We start from the raw sequence: 19,641 nt of genomic DNA on the forward strand, positions 1-19,641 counted from the left end.
CCTGAACATTTTTGAAACATTTTGAAGAGGAAATTCAACTCCTGACCTGGTTTAAAGATAAAATAATCATGAGGCATGAAAAATTGTCATGTGGTTTAGGACAGGCATCATCCACGGTGTTCTTAACTTAATTTGATCAGTGAAAATGTTAAGCAGTTGAAATGGAGATAATTTGAAATTTTTTTTCATTGGATGCATTATATAATGTGTGCAGTGTAAAGGAAAATAAAAGCCTGGCTTGGTATTATCTTTTAAATTAACAATACAGCAAAGGTGACTTTTATCTGCATACTCTTTCAGCATCTTCAGCCATCCCTCCAACACAGCAGGTCCCAAGAGGAAAAAGCCTTGGGCCTTTTATTCTACAGGAGGTTTGGAGCCAGCTGGGGTAGGAGTGGTTGGTTGCTCAGGAGCTGGGGGTGATGGAAGTAGGGATTAGAAGATAGAGTCTTCCTCATTTACTGCAGACATCACTTTCATGCCAAGAGCCTGGGTGAGACCAGAAATCCTCAAGAAAAGATAAATCAGGTACACCAACCAGGGTTTGAAAATACAAAGGCATGTAAGAGGACACTAATAAATGGAAATTCATCCCATGCTCTTGGGTAGGAAGAATCAATATTGTCAAAATGGCCATCGTGCCTAAAGCAATCTATAGATTCAATGCAATCCCTATCAAAATACAGCATTCTTCAATAAACTAGAGAAAATGGTTCTAAAATTCATATGGAACCACAAAAGACCCGAAATAGCCAAAGCAATCTTGAGAAGGAAGAATAGAGCAGGAGGAATCTCATTTCCCAACTTCAAGCTCTATTATAAAGCCACAGTAATCAAGACAATTTGGTACTGGTACAAGAACAGACCCACAGACCAGTGGAGCAAAATAGAGAGTCCAGACATTAACCCAAATATATATGGTCAATTAATATATGATATAGGAGCCATGGATATACAATGGGAATACAACAGCCTCTTCAACAGCTGGTGTTGGCAAAACTGGACAGCTACATGTAAGAGAATGAAACTGGATTACTGTCTAACTCTATACACAAAAGTAATCTTGAAATGGATAAAAAACCTGAATGTAAGTCATGAAACCATTAAACTCTCAGAAGAAAACATAGGCAAAGCTCTCTTGAATATAAACAAGAGCAACTTTTTCATGAGCATATCTCCCTGGGCAAGAGAAACAAAAGCAAAAATGAACAAGCGGGACTATATCAAACTAAAAAACTTCCCTATAGCAAAGGACACCACAAGTAGAACAAAAAGACATCCTATGGTTTGGGAGAATATATTCATAAATGATATATCCAATAAGGGGTTGACATCCAAAATATATAAAGAGCTCATGCGCCTCAACAAACAAAAAGCAAATAATCCAATTAAAAAATGGGCAGAAGATCTGAACAGACACTTCTCCAAAGAAGAAATTTAGATGGCCAACAGGCATATGAAAAGATGTTCCACATTGCTAATTATCATGGAAATGCAAATTAAAACCACAATGAGATATCACCTCACACCAGGTAGGATGGCCAACATCCAAAAGACAAACAACAAATGCTGGTGAGAATGTGGACAAAGGGGAACCCTCCTGCACTGCTGCTGGGAATGTACATTAGTTCAACCATTATGGAAAGCAGTATGAAGGTTCCTCCAAAAACTAAAAATAGAAATACCATTTGATCCAGGAATTTCACTCCTCAGAATTTACCTTATGAATGCAGGATCCCAGATTCAAGAAGACATATGTTATCCCTATGTGTATCACAGCACTATTTACAATAGCCAAGACATGGAAGCAACCTAAGTGTCCATCAGTTCAGTAGATGAATGGATAAAGAAGATGTGGTACATATACACAATGGAATATTATTCAGCCATAAGAAGAAAACAAATCCTACCATTTGCAACAACGTGGATGGAGCTAGAGTGTATTATGCTCAGTGAAGTAAGCCAGGCAGAGAAAGACAAGTACCAATGATTTCACTCATTTGTCGAGTATAACAACAAAGCAAAACTGAAGGAACAAAACAGCAGCAGAATCACAGAATCCAAGAATGGACTAACAGTTACCAAAGGGAAAGGGGCTGGGGAGGATGAGTGGGAAGGGAGGTGTAAGGGGATTAAGGAGCATTATGATCAGCATGCATAATATGGGGCGGGGGCATGGGGAAGGCACTATAGCACAGAGAAGACAAGTAGTGACTCTATAACATCTTACTATGCTGATGGACGTGACTGTAATGGGGTATGTGGTGGGGACTTGATAATGGGGGGAATCTAGTAATGGCAATGTTGCTCTTATGACTGTATATTAATAATAGCATAATAATACAAAAAATACAAAGGCATGTATGTTTGCTTCCAGAAGTTTTCCATCAAAATGAGGAAAAGCAAGGCTCTCTTATGCAAAGCAGTGAAAGTTATTAGTAATGTTTCTATGGAATGTACAATTTCTCAACATATGATACAGAACCACATTTTCTTCATGGCAGCTCACTAATCTGACTCACAAGATGTTGAAAATGCATTCCTCATCTTTCAGAGTCAGACACGAAGATCAGTACTGGTTTAGGAAAAGCATACAACCACCAGAGCCATTTGGTGGTCATTTGGTATGAATAATGTTTACTCAAAACTAGACTTAACTTTGTATATTGTTTTTCAGCCCCACCCCACCCCTGATATGTGCCTTTTGCAGATGCTCGTGAAGCTGTTCTGTTTCACTGCGTGTGTGCTTGTCATCTCTCAAACGACGCCCACTCAACAGTGGGAGCTGTCTTTACATCTAGGGTTGGAATGGTTTTTCTGAGTCAGAGAAACTAGCTGGGGCTTTAGCTCATAGGCCAATGGGGAAAGAGAGGTCATGATGTGTGATGGATCACCATGCGTGACCACCAGCAGGATATTGCCAGTTCTGCAGGCTGTCTTGGTGCTGAATGTCTGCTTGGAGTGCCTGGCTTCCCTTCTCTACAGTCACTGGGTGGGGAGGGAGGGCACATGTGTGTGTGGTCTGTAACTGCCACAGCCACCTACCACATTGTCATTCTGAAACACTTAGAAACTATTTCATGAGGTGAAGTGCATGTGAATTACTTATAAATGAAACGAGGCATGAGACCAATTTGGATGTTCTAGCTTCATCTTTGCTAAAGAGCTTAACACCCTTGGGTCTCCTTCCCTGCACAAAACCCATGTTTCCACACTGTCAGGATGAACAATACCTTAAGGGATTCTGTGCAACTAGTGACGTTCCCCAACCAGGTGGGGGATAGCATGCCCATGAGGTTTTGACCAAAATACTCTCTTTAAAAGGAAAGGTTTTGAGGAGGTTATGTTTTCTTTTCTCTGCATTTTTTAAAATTAAGGTATCATTGACATAAAATCTTATGAAGGTTTCACGTGAGCAACATTGTGGTTACTACATTCACCCATATTATCAAGTCCCCACCACACCCCATTTCAGTCACTGTCCATCAGCGTAGTAAGATGCTGTAGACTCACTAGTTGTCTTCTCTGTGCTATACTGTCTTCCCATTGACCCCTCCCACATTATATGTGCTAATCGTACTGCCCCTTAATCCTCTTACCCCTCCCTCCCAACACACTCTCCCCAACCTTTTCCCTTCAGTAGCCGCTAGTCTCTTCTTGGACTCTGTGAGTCTGCTGCTGTTTTGTTCCCTCAGTTTTGCTTCATTGTTATACTACAAATGAGTGAAGTCATTTGGTACTTGTCTTTCTCTGCCTGGCTTATTTCACTGAGTGTAATATTCTCCATCTCCATTCATGTTGTTGCAAATGGTAGGATTTGTTTCTTTCTTATGGCTAAATAGTATTCCATTGTGTATATGTACCACATCTTCTTTATCCATTGATCTACTGATGGACGCATAGGTTGCTTCCGTATCTTGGTTATTGTAAATAGTGCTGCGATAAACATAGGGGTGCATATGTCTTTTTGAATCTGGGATCTTGTTTTCTTTGGGTAAATTCCTGGGACTAGAATTCCTGGGTCAAATGGTATTTCTATTTTTAGTTTTTGAGGAACCTCCATACTGCTTTCCGCAATGGTTGAACTAGCTTACATTCCCAGCAGCAGTGTAGGAGGGTTCCCCTTTCTCCACATCCTCGTCAGCATTTGTTGTTCCTGGTCTTTTGGATGTTAGCCATCCTACCTGGTGTGAGGTGATATCTCATTGCAGTTTTAATTTGCATTTCCCTGATAATTAGCGATGTGGAGCATCTTTTCATGTGCCTGTTGGCCATCTGAATTTCTTCTTTGGCGAAGTGTCTGTTCATATCCTCTGCCCGTTTTTTAATCAGGTTATTTGCTTTTTTGGGTGTTGAGACGTGTGAGTTCCTTATATATTTTGGATGTTAACCCCTTACTGGATCTGTGATTTATGAATATATTCTCCCATACTGTAGTTATCATTTGCTGTATGGAAGCTTTTTGGTTTGATGTAGTCCCATTTGTTCATTTTTGCTTTTGTTTCCCTTGCCTGGAGAGATGTGTTCAAGAAAATGTTGCTCATGTTTATATTGAAGAGATTTTTGCCTATTTTTTCTTCTAAGAGTTTTATGGTTTCATGACTTACATTTAGATCTTGGGTCCATTTTGAGTTTACTTTTGTGTATGGAGTTACACAATAATGCAGGTTCATTCTCTTGCATGTAGCTGTGCAGTTTTGCCAACACCATTTGTTGAAGAGGCTGTCATTTCCCCATTGTATATCCATGGCTCCTTTATCATATATTAATTCACCATATATCACCGGTTTATATCCGGACTCTCTGTTCCATTGATAGGCAAGTCTGTTCTTGTGCCAGGACCAAATTGTTTTGATTGCTGTGGCTTTGTAGGAGAGCTTGAAGTTGGGGAGCATAATCCCCCCAGCTTTATACTTCCTTTTTAGGATTTCTTTGGCTATTCGGGGTCTTTTGTGGTTCCATATGAATTTTAAAACTATTTGTTCTGGTTTGTTGAAGAATGTTGTTGATATTTTGACAGGGATTGCATTGAATCTGTAGATTGCTTTAGGCACAATGACTATTTTGACAATATTAATTCTTCCTATCCATGAGCATGGGATGTATTTCCATTTATTGGTGTCATCTTTGATTTCTCTCATGAGTGTCCTGTAGTTTTCAGGGTATCAGTCTTTCACTTCCTTGGTTAGGTTTATTCCTAGGCTTTTTATTCTTTTTGATGCAGTTGTGAATGGAATTGTTTTCCTGATTTCTCTTTCTGCTAGTTCATTGTTAGTGTATAGGAATGCAACAGATACCTGTTTATTAATTTTGTGTCCTGCAACTTTGCTGATTTCAATTATTACTTCTAATAGTTTTGGGTGAATTCTTTAGGGTTTTTTATGTACAGTATCATGTCATCTGCAAATAGTGACAGTTTAACTTTTTCCTTACCAATCTGAATGCCTTTTACTTCTTTGTGTTGTCTGAATGTGGCTGGGACCTCCAGTACTGAAATAAAAGTGGGGAGAGTGGGCATCCTTGTCTTGTTCCTGATATTAGAGGAAAAGCTTCTATCTTCTCACTGTTAAGTATGATGTTGGCTGTGGGTTTGCCATATATGGCTTTTATCATGTTGAGGTACTTGCCCTCTATACCCATTTTGTTGAGAGTTTTTATCATGAATGAATGTTAAATTTTGTGGAATGCTTTTTCAGCATTTATTGAGATCATGTGATTCTCATCCTTTTGTTGATGTGGTATATGATGTTGATGGATTTTTGAATATTGTACCATCCTTGCATCCCTGAACTAAATCCTATTTGAATGTGATGGATGATCTTTTTGATGTATTTTTGAATTCAGTTTGCTGATATTGAGTATTTTTGCATCTCTGTTCATCAGGTATATTGGTCTGTAACTTTATTTTTTATGGTGTCTTTGCCTGGTTTTGGTATTAGAGTGATGCTGGCCTCATGGAATGAGCTTAGAAGTATTCCCTCCTTTTCTACTTTTTGGAAAACTTTGAGGATGGATATTAGGTCTTCACTAAATGTTTGATAAAATTCAGTGGTGAAGCCATTTGGTCCAGAGTTTTGTTCTTAGTTTTTTAAATACCAGTTCAATTTCATTGCTGGTAACTGGTCTGTTCAGATTTTTTGTTTCTTCCTGGGTCAGCCTTGGAAGGTTATATTTTTCTAGAAAGTTGTCCATTTCTTCTAGGTTATCCAATTGCTTATAATTTTTCATAGTATTCTCTAATAGTTCTTTGTATTTCCATGGTGTAGTGATTTGTCCCTTCTCATACATGATTCTGTTTATGTGTGTAGACTTTTTTTTTTGGTAAGTCTGTCTAGGGTTTTATCTATTTTGTTTATTTTGTCAAAGAACCTGCTCCTGGTTTCATCAATTCTTTCTATTGTTTTATTCTTCTGGATTTTATTTATTTCTGCTCTGATCAGGTTGTTTTCTTATAAGTAAATCAAATACTTAAAAATGCTCATATCAGAATTTTACAAAAACCATTCAAACGTTGTGAAAAAACGTTGTGAACCGGGTATGCAAAATTTTCAGCATGTGGGCATGTTAACTGTCTTAAACATGTGTTAATGGTATTTAATAATCAACTTGATGTTCTGACTGTTGCTTTACATTTTACCTGTAAATAAAGAAGGTTATAGGATGCCTAAGCTGTTTTAAGAGAGTTGGCACTATCTGTTTTGACTTGCCAAAGTAGCGGGAAAGAACATATTTCACAGAGAAATGAACAGTTTGGACATCTCACAGAATAAAATATATATATATATATATATACACATACACACACAACTACCAAAAGTGTAGAAACAGGCCCAACATTCTAGACAGAGCAGAGGACACACAGCCAGAGCCTCAAGTACTGCCTGCCTGCCTGCCTCATCTCTGCAAACAGTTGACATGAAAGAAGGTTCCAGAGCCTGTGTTCAAGGCATTCCCGGGAACCAGGGTTCTCTGTTCTCCTCTAGAAGTGAGACACTTACCTTCCCTAGAGGAAAAAGCAATTCTTGTCTTTCCTCCCACTAGGTCTTCCCTGCAGTGCTGTGACATGGCAAAACAGGTTCTCTGAAGAGTTGAGGTTTCCAAAGACCTGAATATTTACCTGTGAAAGCACAGCATCTTTTTCTTTTTTTAAACTGAGTGAAATTCACATATAAATTAACCACTTTACAGCCTACCATTTAGTAGCATTTAGTACATTAACAATGTTGTACAACCAGCACCTCTATCTAGTTCCAAAATATTTTCATCATCCCCCACCCCCAAATGGGAACCCAGTACCCCCTAAGCAGTCATTCCCCACCTGACCCCCATCCCCACTCCTACCCCCATTCAAGGAACTGCTATCAGTCTGTCTTTCTCTATGGAGTTACCTGTTCTGGATTTGTGAACTTCTGGGTCTGGATGCCTTAGTGTCTTGTTTTCAAGGTTCCTGCACGTTGCAGCATGTAGCAGTACTTATTCCTCAGTGTCGCTGAATCCTATTCCCCTGTCTGGCTAGACCACATCTTGTGTACTCATGTATCTGATAATTGACATCGGGTTGCTTCCACCTTTTGACTCTTCTGGACAACGCTCTGTATTTGTTGGAGTACCTGTTTTTAATCCTGGATCTATTCCTTGAAGCAGAATCCTTGGGTCATATGGTAATGACTCTTTTATGTTTTTAACCCTTTGTGGTTCAGAATATTTCCGAAACATTATGGACCTCCTTCCATTTGAAAACAGTTTCACAAAACACAGGGAACATACGAGATTTTGTTTGATGTTCCTGGCAGTCACTGGAAAAAACGACTACAAATTGTTATAACACACTGCAGATGGCGCTCAGGATGTTTCAGCTTCCTGTCTAGTGTTTCTTGTTTTTTCCCTCTGCTGCATTGCCACACCTTGCCAGTGAATATGAGAAGTCCCTGGATTTGGGTTACCTTGGTTCACATCTCACCTCACCTCTACCTCCATGTGACACACAATTTATCACTGTTATTCAGAGTCCTCACCTGAAAAATAGGTGTATTAACACTGTGCCCGTCCTCAGGTTATTGTGAACCTGTGTGTTAGTCTGCTCAGCTGCCATATGAAATATTATGGCCTGGGTGCTTAAGCAATAGCAATTTATTTTCTCACAGTTCTGGAGGTTAGAAGTCTGAGATCAAAGTGTGAGAAGATTTAATTACTCCTGAGGGCTCCTTCCTTGGCTTGCAGATGGCTGCCTTCTTATGTCTGTGCATGATTTTAACTCTGTGCGCTGTTCCTGGCGTTTCTTCATGCATCTGAATTTCCTCTACATAAAAGGACGCCTTCCAGATTGGATTAGGGCCCACCCTACAGGCCTCATTTTATTCTAATCCTCTCTTCAAAGGCCCTACCTTCAAATATACTTATATTCTGAGGTACGGGGTGATTAGGGCTTCAGCAGAAGAATCTGGGGGCACACAATTTAGCCCATCCACAAAGCCCTTGTCCATGCCCACATGCCATAGAGGAGGGCTGGTGGGTGATGGTGGGTACACCCTCTACTTCCACCCTTTCTGCTCTGCTTCTTAGCTCACCTGAGCCTGGAGACTAGCTCAGCAAACTTGGTTAGCATTTCTTGCTCAGGTCCAAGGTTGGGTCCGTATGGAAGAGGTATACGACGTGACTCTCTAATGACTCTACCCTATGTTTTGCTGCTCTGAAGGTTGTGCTTATGGCCTGGATTTTGTTCCTTAAAGATAAGACTGTGGGTCAGCTAAGTTCCAGGTAAGTTATTTAGCACTTTAATGAGGTGTTGCAATTACTAAATGAATATCCAGTGTTTTCAAGAGTCTTGTTTCTTTTTTGAAGGTGTGGTTTATATATATAACATAAAATGTAGCATTTTTGACTACTTTTAAATATAGAGGTCAGCACATTAAGTGCATTTGCAGCATTGTACAACTACTGTCTGCCTCCAGAACCTTCTCACCACTCTGGACAGAAACTCCATGCCCGTTGAACACTAACTTTCCATTCTCCTCTCCCCAGCTGCTGTCTCTCTAGTCATTTCTTTTATCAGCCACTCGATGAGGAAGGAGCCTGGAATGGGACAGTCCGTTGTACACAGGACAGTTAGGTCACCAGGGAACACGGATTTGGGGCTGGGCTGCTTTCCTTATTTATCTTTCACTACAAGCTCTCTTTGAAATGACTCCATGCATTGTGTAGAATGGCAAGATGTTGTACAAAAAGAACAGGAAAGAGTGTGCAGTGGAGAGAAGCCCTCTTTCCATTTAATGCACCTGCAGGTGGATTCTGTTGAAGTTCCACTAGGTGGCTTCAGGGAGAGCATGGACCAGCCCTTGGGGGGGGGCATCCAGGCCAGCATCTGCCTTGTGGATCCCGGCAGGGTGGAGGCAAGTGGCCCTTGCCCAGAACCTCCATCCTGGTGCTGTGTGTGACTGGCATCCCTGTCTCCCCACCCCGTGTACTTGCAGACCTACATCGGCTCCATCATCGCCTCCGTGAACCCCTACAAGACCATTGCAGGCCTGTACGAGCGCGCCACCATGGAGCAGTACAGCAAGTGCCACCTGGGGGAGCTGCCCCCCCACGTCTTCGCCATCGCCAACGAGTGCTACCGCTGCCTGTGGAAGCGCCATGACAACCAGTGCGTCCTCATCAGGTAACCACCGCGGGGCACTGGAGGGGATGTTTCCAGGGCGCAGCCGAGCCCGCTGGCATCTCAGCCAGACACAAAGCCTGCTTAGAACTAGAATGTTAATGTAAAAATGTTTCATAGGTATCTGAGTTTTCCAGATGGAGTTTAATTTTGAGTAGCTTGATAGCCACAGCTTGTGAAAGACAATAGAAGCTCACATAGAACAGCAGGATATCCCTGTTTGGTGGCTCTCAGCCTCAGAATAAGTACTCAGTTGTTTCCTTTATTTATTTGCCATAGTTATTTTTTGGTTTATTCCATTGAGGTATGGTTGTTCTATCGAAATGTCATGTAGTTCATTCAAATTTAAAATATATGTATCCCAGACTGCTGGGCAGAATGCTTGTATATTTGAGCAAGATTTCTTCTGTAATACGGTAAGATTAGATAGAATCTCCCAAATTTAAGAATTTTTCATTTTAATTGGATGTTCCTAAAGCATACCTTTGAATTAGGTGTAAAAAAGGGAGCTACTGGTGTATGTAAAGGAATGGTATAGATAGGCATGCTTATTTCAGTTAATTTTTTTGGCTAGGGAGAAGGGTCTTGACATACCTATTTCAGTTGGCTCTTACTTGTTTATTAAAATTACCAGAAGCCTTGCTATCAAAATCTATCACTAGGAACTTTTTTTTAAGACAAAAGAAAAATCAATAAGGTATATTTCTTTGAAAAATAGTTCTTAATTTTTATTAACTAATTCAAATTGTTGTCCTCATCACCTATATTTTAGAGACATCTGACATCTTACTAATTCTTTTTATTGGACTCATGTTCTAGTGTCAAAAGAAAACACCCCTTTTTGTATATCCAGACCAGACATGCTGCATGTCACTTTGAGTGAGGTTTCCATGGAATATCCAGGCATTCATCTGTCCTTCCAGGCATCCATTCATGGAGCATGGCTGTTACTGAGACCTGATAGCATACCAAAATGCCTGGCATGAACAATTTTGACATCTGTTTTAGATGCTAGCTTTCTTGTCCCAACTTGTGGCAAAATAATTATTATTATTTCAAGGGGAAAAGAAAAGCATGTTTGGAATTGGGGGAGATGATAAATCGGACCTCCCTTTCCCCATGTGGATCTCTGATTCAGTGGAAGTAAGGCACAGGGGACAGATGGAAAGCCATATGTCTGCGTTAGACTGCCAGCCAATTGGGCTCACTAGCATGCGGCCCACTATTAGACAGACAGATGACCCACCTGGTCAGGGTACGGGCAGGTAACGGGTGGCATGATCACTGTGGGAAGACAACCCAGGTGGTGGTGAGCAGACCAGCCCTTCCCTGTACCAAAGAAGCCACTCCTGTTCCTGTTGGGACTATGGAGTGAGGGGGCAGGCCGATAGCTGGAGAGGGCCCCTGAGCCAAGAACATTTGGGAGGCACTCACACTGTCTCGGGTGGAATTTGATGCAAATGGGTAAGAAAGAATGGCCAACAGTTTTTGAAAGGTTCCTATGTATGTATAGGACACTGCCAGGAACTTTTCAGGTAGCAAGTTACTGAAACCTCCTAACAGTCCTTCAATATGTGTGCTCTATGATGACATCTACAGGTACCACACATAAAAAACCTGCTTTCAGAGGTCGTATTCTTGCTATTGGCAGTTTTTACCCATTACTCTTGTATGTGGGTCCTTGCTTTTTTAACAATTAGAAATATATGAGTATGAGTGGCAGAACCCTCCCTCATTCATTCATTCATTCATTCATTCATTCTCTTCTTCTCTCTTTCCCTTCCTCACTCCCTCTCTCTGCCTTTTTCTTTAGGGGGAGGGGAGCATCTGGGCCTATGGACTCTTGTCTTCCATCACCATCAAGGATGTGCTGGGCTGTGTAAACAACTTGGTCAGAGGGACTGAATTTATTCTGTTAAGTAAATATGAATCATAACTTGCAGTGAATCAAAATGAAGCTCCTTACTTAATATAAAAACAGCTTTCAAGTCACATTCCCAATAAAGTCACTTGCCTTATGACTAGAAGCACCATTTGTAGGCCTTCCGATGACTTCACTGAAGTTCTGATATTACAATTTAAGATCACTATTTCAACATACAAAAGTATAATTTTTTACGATTAACAAACAAAAATCATTTTAAGAAAATTGAATTGTTATCCACACCTGGTACCTAAATATTTTTTGCTATTGATAATTGCTTGTGTTTATTACTTTCAGTGGAAACTATGAGGCCATGACTAATACATCGCTTGCTAGACAGAGCAACTTAGGAAGAAAGTGAAAAATCCAGTGAGATCATTGTGCATATATATATGTATGTGTAATAAAACGGAAAGGGGTTGGCATTTTCATGCCAAAGACTGCAGTATTTAGAAATATGGTGGGGGCTGAGGGAGGGGGAGCATGGACCCCAAAGAGAAGGCGTCCATTGTGTAAATGCTCATGTTGAAAAGAGGAACTGTATTTATCTAAATTGACTCAGGAAACAGAGTCTTTGAGAATAGATTTCTCATTAAAATGTGTTTTGTTTTTTAACAGATAGCTCCAGTTTTTTTAATGAGGTTGGGGCTGTGGAAATTAACAGAAAATTGAGTATAAAAATAAAAATTGCAGTGTACTAGCCTCAATTTGGCCTTTATTTCTGCAGGCGTGATCTGCCCCCTGGTGGATTCAACATTTACTACTTCAAAATATTCTCTAATGCTAATACTTTTAAAACCAGAAATTAAACCTGTTTGGGACTAGACAGGACCTCTTATATCAGTTTTTCTCTCACTTTTTAGGAGCCTTCGTCACTTGGCCGAGGTCCCCAGCGAGGTGGTGGCAATGCCACGTCTCTGGGCTTCTAGGCCAAGCCTCCTCCTGGTCTCACTTTCAAGGCTGTTACTTCTCTTACACTCTAGTTTTATCTTACCATTTTGTGCACACTCAAACAAATGCTTATGCCTTTATAGTTTTTAAAATATAAATATAGAAATTTAAAACTTGCTAATTTTTTTTTCAACTAACAAGGTCAACATTTGACCTTAGTTGATCTAGTATGTTTTACATTGACTTCAGTTTTTCATACATTGTGTTGGGCAGGCAGAGTTTAGTTCGATTATGGTCTTTTCAGTGTGTATGACCTTTTAAGATAGGAAGTGTAGGTGAAGTGTGTGACTAATTCGTCTACGAAATTCATTGCCCAGAACAGTGGCTGGTGGAGGGCCAGCATTCAGTAGCTGTCAATCAAAGGATAGATATATGAAGCAACTGTTGGCTTAGGACCTTTGCTTGCTTTTGCATATTTTGGTTTTCCAAAACTCGAGAAATTTCTTTTTATGTTCTGGAATGATAATTAGGTGTTTGGTCCTTTTCTATTTCCAGTAATATATTTAGAAATGATTGGATCAGAATAGTGAACAAAATTTGCACCTTGGATTTGAAAATCACCAACCAGAATAAGACCTGGAACAGCTCTCCTGCTCATGTGGTATGGCAGGTTACTGTACTAGGCTTTTAGGATTTAAAAAACAAACAAAAAAACCAATCACCACCCTTCAGAACTTCTACCCCAGGGGAAGAAACTGATGGCAAATAAGTAATTTTAGTGCAGCCCACCAAATGCCATAACAGAAATATGTACCTGGCATTTCACAGGGAAAGGTACATATGATCATGAGTCAAAAAGTATGTAGGAATATGGCCAGCATAGAGGAGAAGTAGGGTACAGAAGCTTCTGGTGAAATGAGGATAATTTGGAAATAGAAGGTGTGCCTCTAAGGCTCTAGGATTTGCTGAGGGATGTGAAAGAGCTGGGAAGGCAGAAAAAGGGAGCTGACATCCATGGAGAAAGACTGATTTTGTGGGGTAATCCTCAGACATGCCTCAGAGGCATTATATGTGGGGAAACGGCTGAGGCCTGTTGAGTGACTTGCCAAGAGACTTTAGGTTTGAGCACCAGACACAGGATTTGAACTTGCATCTCCCTGTGTTTGTTTCAGATCAGAATCCTTCTAACTGGAGCAGGGTCACACCTTAAGGACTTTGTCCTGCTTGCTAAGACCTTTGGACTGAATCCTATGGGCAGTAGAAAAATTAACTGTCTGCTAGCAGGCAACAGGGTGATGAGTGTATATTCTGAGAAAATCATGTGAATCAGGAATTTGATTCACAGGATGGAGAATGTCAGGTGTTAGCAAGTCTTCTGTAAAGAGCCAGGGAGTGTACATATATTTTAGGCATTAGAGATGAGACCATCTCTGTTACAACTACTATCTCTACCCTTGGAGGGCAAAAGTGCCCCTAGACATATGCAAATGAAGACAGGGCTGTGTTCCAAAAAAACTTTATTTACAAAAGCAGGCAGTAGGGCAGATTTGGGGACCATAGTCTGCTGACACCTGCACTGGACTGGGAGACTGGCCCACGGGGTGGGTGAAGGGCCCCTGGTCACGTGTGTGAGGCCCTCCTCCCTTTCACCCCACCCCCTGCTTAAACCACACATCACTCCCACTCTCCCCCATGGAGTGCCAGCATTCTGGGCTGCCTCGTTACTCTCCGCACACTCCGCAGTCCTTTCCCATCGCCTCATCGTCTAACCAGCCTGCCTTTTCTTTGGGTCTACGTGACCTCCCAGACCTACACATCTCCCCCTGCCAGTTCCCCCATGAGTTAGTTCCAAGTGTTTGTCCAAGTGCCCCTGAGGTTCCATCACAGAGATCTCTGTTGGGCATGTCCGGGGTGGCGCGTCCTAAACTCATCCTAATTTTCTCCCAAAAATGTGTTCCTCTTCCCATACTTCTCATTCTCAGCAAGTGGACTCTCTCTCCTGCCACATCCCAAGCCTGAGATCAAGAAGTCATTCCCTCCCCACCCCCAGATTAAGGTAAAATGACGTACAGTCAAGTGTACTGACCCTCTTTACACAGTTTAATGAGAGCTGACAGCTGTGCGCACCTGGACTGCCAGCACCCGGCTCGTCACGTGGGCAGGCCCCTGGGCTCTCGGGGCCCTTCCCCACTCCTCCCTGGCACTTACCAGCCGCCCTCCTGCTGCCTGCCCCCCCACCCTGTTGCATCGCCTCTCATCTCCATGCGTCCCCTCGTGCCGCCGCCACCTCGCTCCACACAGAGGGACTTTAAAGTCTTGAACCTGATCGTGACCCTGTCTTGCTTCAGCTGTCCTGTGACTTCCCGTTCTGCCTACGAAAAATTCTCAAACCTCTTTGTACGGCCTTCAAGGCCCCATATCATCTGTTGGTTACTTTCTTCTTTGTCATTCTTACCTTGATAGAGCTTTTTAACAATATAAGCTCTTTTTGGTTCACCTGGGGGAACGGTGCTCTCTGAAGCCCATGTTTGTGTTTCCAGTTGTGTTGGCGCCGAGGGTTAGGACTATAATTGCCATGGGCTAATGAGAAAAATATAGGACTGGTATGTAAGTGATGTGCTATAAGCGAAGGTGAAATAACATCATAAATGCTTTACAGCTGCTGGAATAAAGGAGTGAGGTGGGATAAGTGAGTCACCGTGCCACCCGTGGTAGCAGGAGCGCTCCAGGCTCAAAAGAGAAGCAGTGAGGCAGAGCTCCGTTTGAGTGAAACGTTAACCAGCAGCTAAATTAGTCTTGTTAATTTGGATTTTATTGGTATTATATTTTATTTGTATTTAATTCTTAAATTTATTTTGGCTTCATAGATGTGCGATTACAATCAGCAAAGTATATACCTAATTATATATATCATTGTAATGTCATTATGTATGATATATATAGCATATATCATACCCAGTCTACAAGCAGTAAACTCAATTCTTACGCGATCTACCTGGAGATAGCATCAGATCCCACAGGTTAAGGGCGCAGTCCTACAAGACTGACCTCTTTTACCTCCTTTTCCCACACTAATTGCAAGTCTAGGTTGTCCCCTGTGCTTCCCATGGATCAGCTATAGGTTTGGAGTTCCAACGACCCTCTGCTTGAGTTCAGTTAATTCTCTGGAACAGCACACAGAACTCAAACACTTTACTTACCAGACTGCTGGTTTGTTATAAAACTGCCTCAGGAAAGCCAGATGGACAGGTGCACAGGGCCAGGCATGGGGAAAGGTCATGAGCTGCCATGCTCTCTCCAGGGAAGTGGATGTCCCCAAATCTCACACATTCACCAACTGGGAAGCTCTCCAAACCCTATCCTTTTGGATTTTTCTAAAGGCTTCACTACTAGGCACAATCGATTAAATCATTGACCGTCAGTGATTGGATTCAGCCCCCAGCCCTCTCTCCTCCCTGCAGAGCAGGGGGTGGGCCTGATCATTCCAGCCCTCTCATCACCTAGTTGGTTCCCCAGAGCAACCAGCCCCCAACCTTTGGTTACCTAGGGGCTTTCCAGAAGTCACCTAGTTAACATTGTAAAAGATACCTCTGCTGCTGCCAACACTCAGAAAATTACAAGGATTTTAGGACATCTGTGCCAGGAAATGTATAGATTTCTAATTATAAATCACAATGTCACACATATGTAACAGGCATATTATGTATATTATAAATAAATCATTATACCAATGATTAATTTGAAAATGGGGTTTGTGATTGGGAGGATGTGATTCGTGATCTTTCCCACCACCCCAGTGCCCTCTTTAAAAGAACCAATTCCGTAGTTGAAAGCGATCTCTCAAGTGGGACCAAGCCCCTTGCAACTCCCCGATGTGGCCACGAAGGCTGCTTTTCCCTCCTCCACATCACCCAGCCTCTCGTCCTCTTAGAGTGTCTCTCTCCCCTTCCCCGTTTTCCTCTCCCCATCCTCCTGTTTCTCCCAGTTAAGTCCTGTGCATATCTTTACATTTCTGTCTAAATGTCCCCTCCGCCCTAGATCTTCACTGAACCTTTACCCTGCATCCAGATTATCCTCCCATCCCTGGAGATTTATACTTGACGGCACTCAACCATAATTTATAACTGTTTGAGGTCCCTTTCTGCTGCTGGATCGTAGACAAACACTGTCCCTGGCCATTTAGCTCGTGACTGTTTTCTCTGCCTGCAGTGCAGCCTGGTGCACAGGCACACAGATGTTTAAGGAAAAGTATACCTGTGGAAATCATCTCCATTGCTTCAAAGATCACACTGGTTTGACCCTCCATGAATTGTTTTCATGGGGAATTCGCAGGCAGGGGTGGGGAAAGGAGGATGAGGAAGGTTAGATAAAAGCGTCCTACCTGCAGAGAGTCCTGTTACCATGACATTTTTGTCCAGAACGTCCGACATACCTCTGGATTTTCACAATACATGAGTTAATTATTTTGTTCTTTGCCTTGTTCCTGTAACACTTCCGCAGGCCCGTGTTCAGGAGCCGCCGCTTCTCTCCTGGTACAGTCCAGTCTGAGTTCTGTGAAACTGCTCTCTAGAGTGATGGTTTCCAAACCTGGCCTCATAGTAGGAACATCTGGACAGTTTTTTAAAATGCTGATGATTGAATTCTCCCTTTCCAGGTTTGGATTAGGAACATATTAGGAGAGGCTAATGTGCAGCCAAGTTGGAGAACTATTGCTGAACACTGGACAAATCTCTTATTTTTGTTTCAAGTTTTACTTACATATCAAAAAACTTAAATGCTTGAAGAAAATATGCTACACAGAGAAAAAAATGTGGCTGAAGATTGATACTTGTGAGTGGTTAATTATGAGACACCTCAGGTTTTCTTCTCCTTGACCAAGTCTTTACTGTCCAATTTGAATAGTATCTTCTCCAAGGTGGTATTTTTGCCTGGTTATGTTTGCCAAGGTAGGCTAACTACTGTAACAAATAGCCCTCAAGTCTTAGGGGGCGAAACAAGGAAAGGGTTTCCTTCTTCTTCATTTTGAAGCTCCACATGGGAAGGTGAGAGAGTTGACTATTCCACATGTCACTTTGTTTTAGAGATGTGCCATCCCTGAGGGCTCCTGTTCGGCAGGCAGGGAAGACGGAGAGCCCAGGGGACCACGAAGGGGGATTTTTTAGCTACCAGACGTGGAAATCTCTCTCTCTCTCTCTCTCGAGAGAGAGAGAGAGAGAGAGAGAGAGAGAATGGCGTGCTCTCCTCGTGCCTGGTTGTTCAACAGCCCTCTCTTGTTCAGTTGGCCACATTTAGTCTGTTACTAACTGATCAGTGCCCTTCCTACAAAGGAGGTTGACTGTCATCCACTTCTGAGTGTCAGAGATAAAGAGATGGGTCCAGAGAACACACAACATTTCTGCCTCAGATGCTTTAACTAGAGAACTTACCCCTTTAAGTTGTGTTTGTTTTCATATAATTTATTCATCAACTGCTAGGTAGATTTTTTTTTTTAATAACAAGAATTCTGTTCTTGCAACTTTCTCTTAAATCCTATGTTATTCATTCTGTATACCCTTGCAGAGTGCCTCCTGTGTGCCAGGTGGTGGACTAGGCAGGTGCCATTTACACAAAGATGAATGCTAAGCCCTTACTAGGGAGGTTGATTGCTAATAGAAAACCAACCAAAGTTGGCCTAACTTCCACGGGTCTTTATTTTCTCAGACAACATGAGGCAGAACAGTTTGAGGGTTGTGGATTCAGCCACTCCCTTTAGGTGCGTCTCTGATTTCCTTGTCATTCACTTATGATCTCAAGATAGGTGTGGATTCCCCGGTATTTGTTGTCCGAGGCAAGTCTGCCATTCATGCCTGGTCTCGTGTGTGCCTGCCCATCTCTTCTGGAGTCCTCAACACGCTTGATGTTAAGCCTTTGGCTGGACTCGTGGCTCCTGCGTTTGGCCAACCCTGTCACTCACAAAGGGAATGGAATCACTAAGATAGGCCTAGACCAGTGGAGATTCCCCAGGGGCCTGTGGCTCCCACCTGGGCACAGATGGTGTCATCTCTGAGTCATTTCCTCTTCTTTCTTTCTTGTGCTTAATCACTTACCATGTTTTCACAAAAATTTCTCTTTCATAACTTCCCAGATTGTGGCACTCAATGAGAACTGCTTCCTTAGGAGCTCAGCTCTTTGTCCTGCCCATTGAGCAATTATTAAATGGATTTCTCCTTCCAAATCTCTCATCTCCATACCGGTTGTACTTCTTCAAGACCTGCCCACCACACGCCTGATCACAACAGCTGATCTCCCAGGGAGCTCTGGTCTCAGTGGATGAGCTCAGTCTTCCTCTCCTGCAGTTGCCTCAGGACCATCAGACTCCATCCGCTAGGCCTTCTTTCTCCACTGTCACTAATCTGTCCAGCTGAGCTAGACCCAGATCCCACTACCTGTACGATCCTTCCCTGCTCAGCTGGCCTCTGTGCTTTGCCCCCGTTGTCTGACCACAAATCCTTCCCCTCTGCCCCTTGCTGGCTGCTGTTGGCTGGTCCTTCAAGACACAGCTGTGCCCATGTACTCCTCTCACTGGCATCCCTGCCCTTGGCGTTGCTTTTTCACTTTAACTGTCACCTACGTGTCACCTCTGCAGGACTTTGGACTCAGACCTGTTAAGTTTCTGACTTGGACACTTAGCTGCTGCCTCCCTCGTAGGATTATTTAGGGTTTGGTATGGGTCAAATGCCTGCTGGCTCATTTCCTCCACCCTTCAATAATAGCTGTGAATGATTGCATTTGTATGCAGATTTACCTCTGTATTTCCTAGAAAGATTCTGTTAACTGTGCTCATTCATTGAACAGATATTTACCAAGTTCCTTCCAGCAGCCAGACCCTGTTGAGATGTCTGGGACTCTGACTGCACAAAACAAAGGTGTCTGCTCTCACAGAGCTGCCCACCCGGGAGAGGCCCCATCCATCATACACCCTGACTACCAAAGGTTGTTCTGTTTTCCACACACACCAAGGAGAAGCATTCATAACCCCTGAGGCAGTGTGGCCAGCAGGAGAAAGTGCTTTTGCGTCCCTTTAAGTCAACTCTTGACACAACACAGGCATTTTGATTGTCCTCTTCCCACCTTTCAACAGTTGTCCTGTGGACAAATTGTAGTGATATCGGCCAAACTGGTTGTCAGAAGA

At 42.4% G+C, this 19,641-nt stretch overlaps 1 protein-coding gene across 1 annotated transcript in view; it reads left to right on the forward strand.

The window, feature by feature from the left end:
• MYO10 (myosin X) overlaps positions 1-19,641 on the forward strand; it is a 210,736-nt gene that overhangs the window by 101,645 nt on the left and 89,450 nt on the right. Inside the window, exon 4 of the mRNA XM_057496186.1 lies at positions 9,471-9,658. Within this exon, the coding sequence (XP_057352169.1) occupies positions 9,471-9,658 (188 nt within the window). The remainder of the gene's footprint in view (positions 1-9,470; positions 9,659-19,641) is intronic.

Source organism: Manis pentadactyla, chromosome 2 (genome assembly GCF_030020395.1).
Source record: "Manis pentadactyla isolate mManPen7 chromosome 2, mManPen7.hap1, whole genome shotgun sequence".
In the NCBI taxonomy this organism is placed as follows: domain Eukaryota; kingdom Metazoa; phylum Chordata; class Mammalia; order Pholidota; family Manidae; genus Manis; species Manis pentadactyla.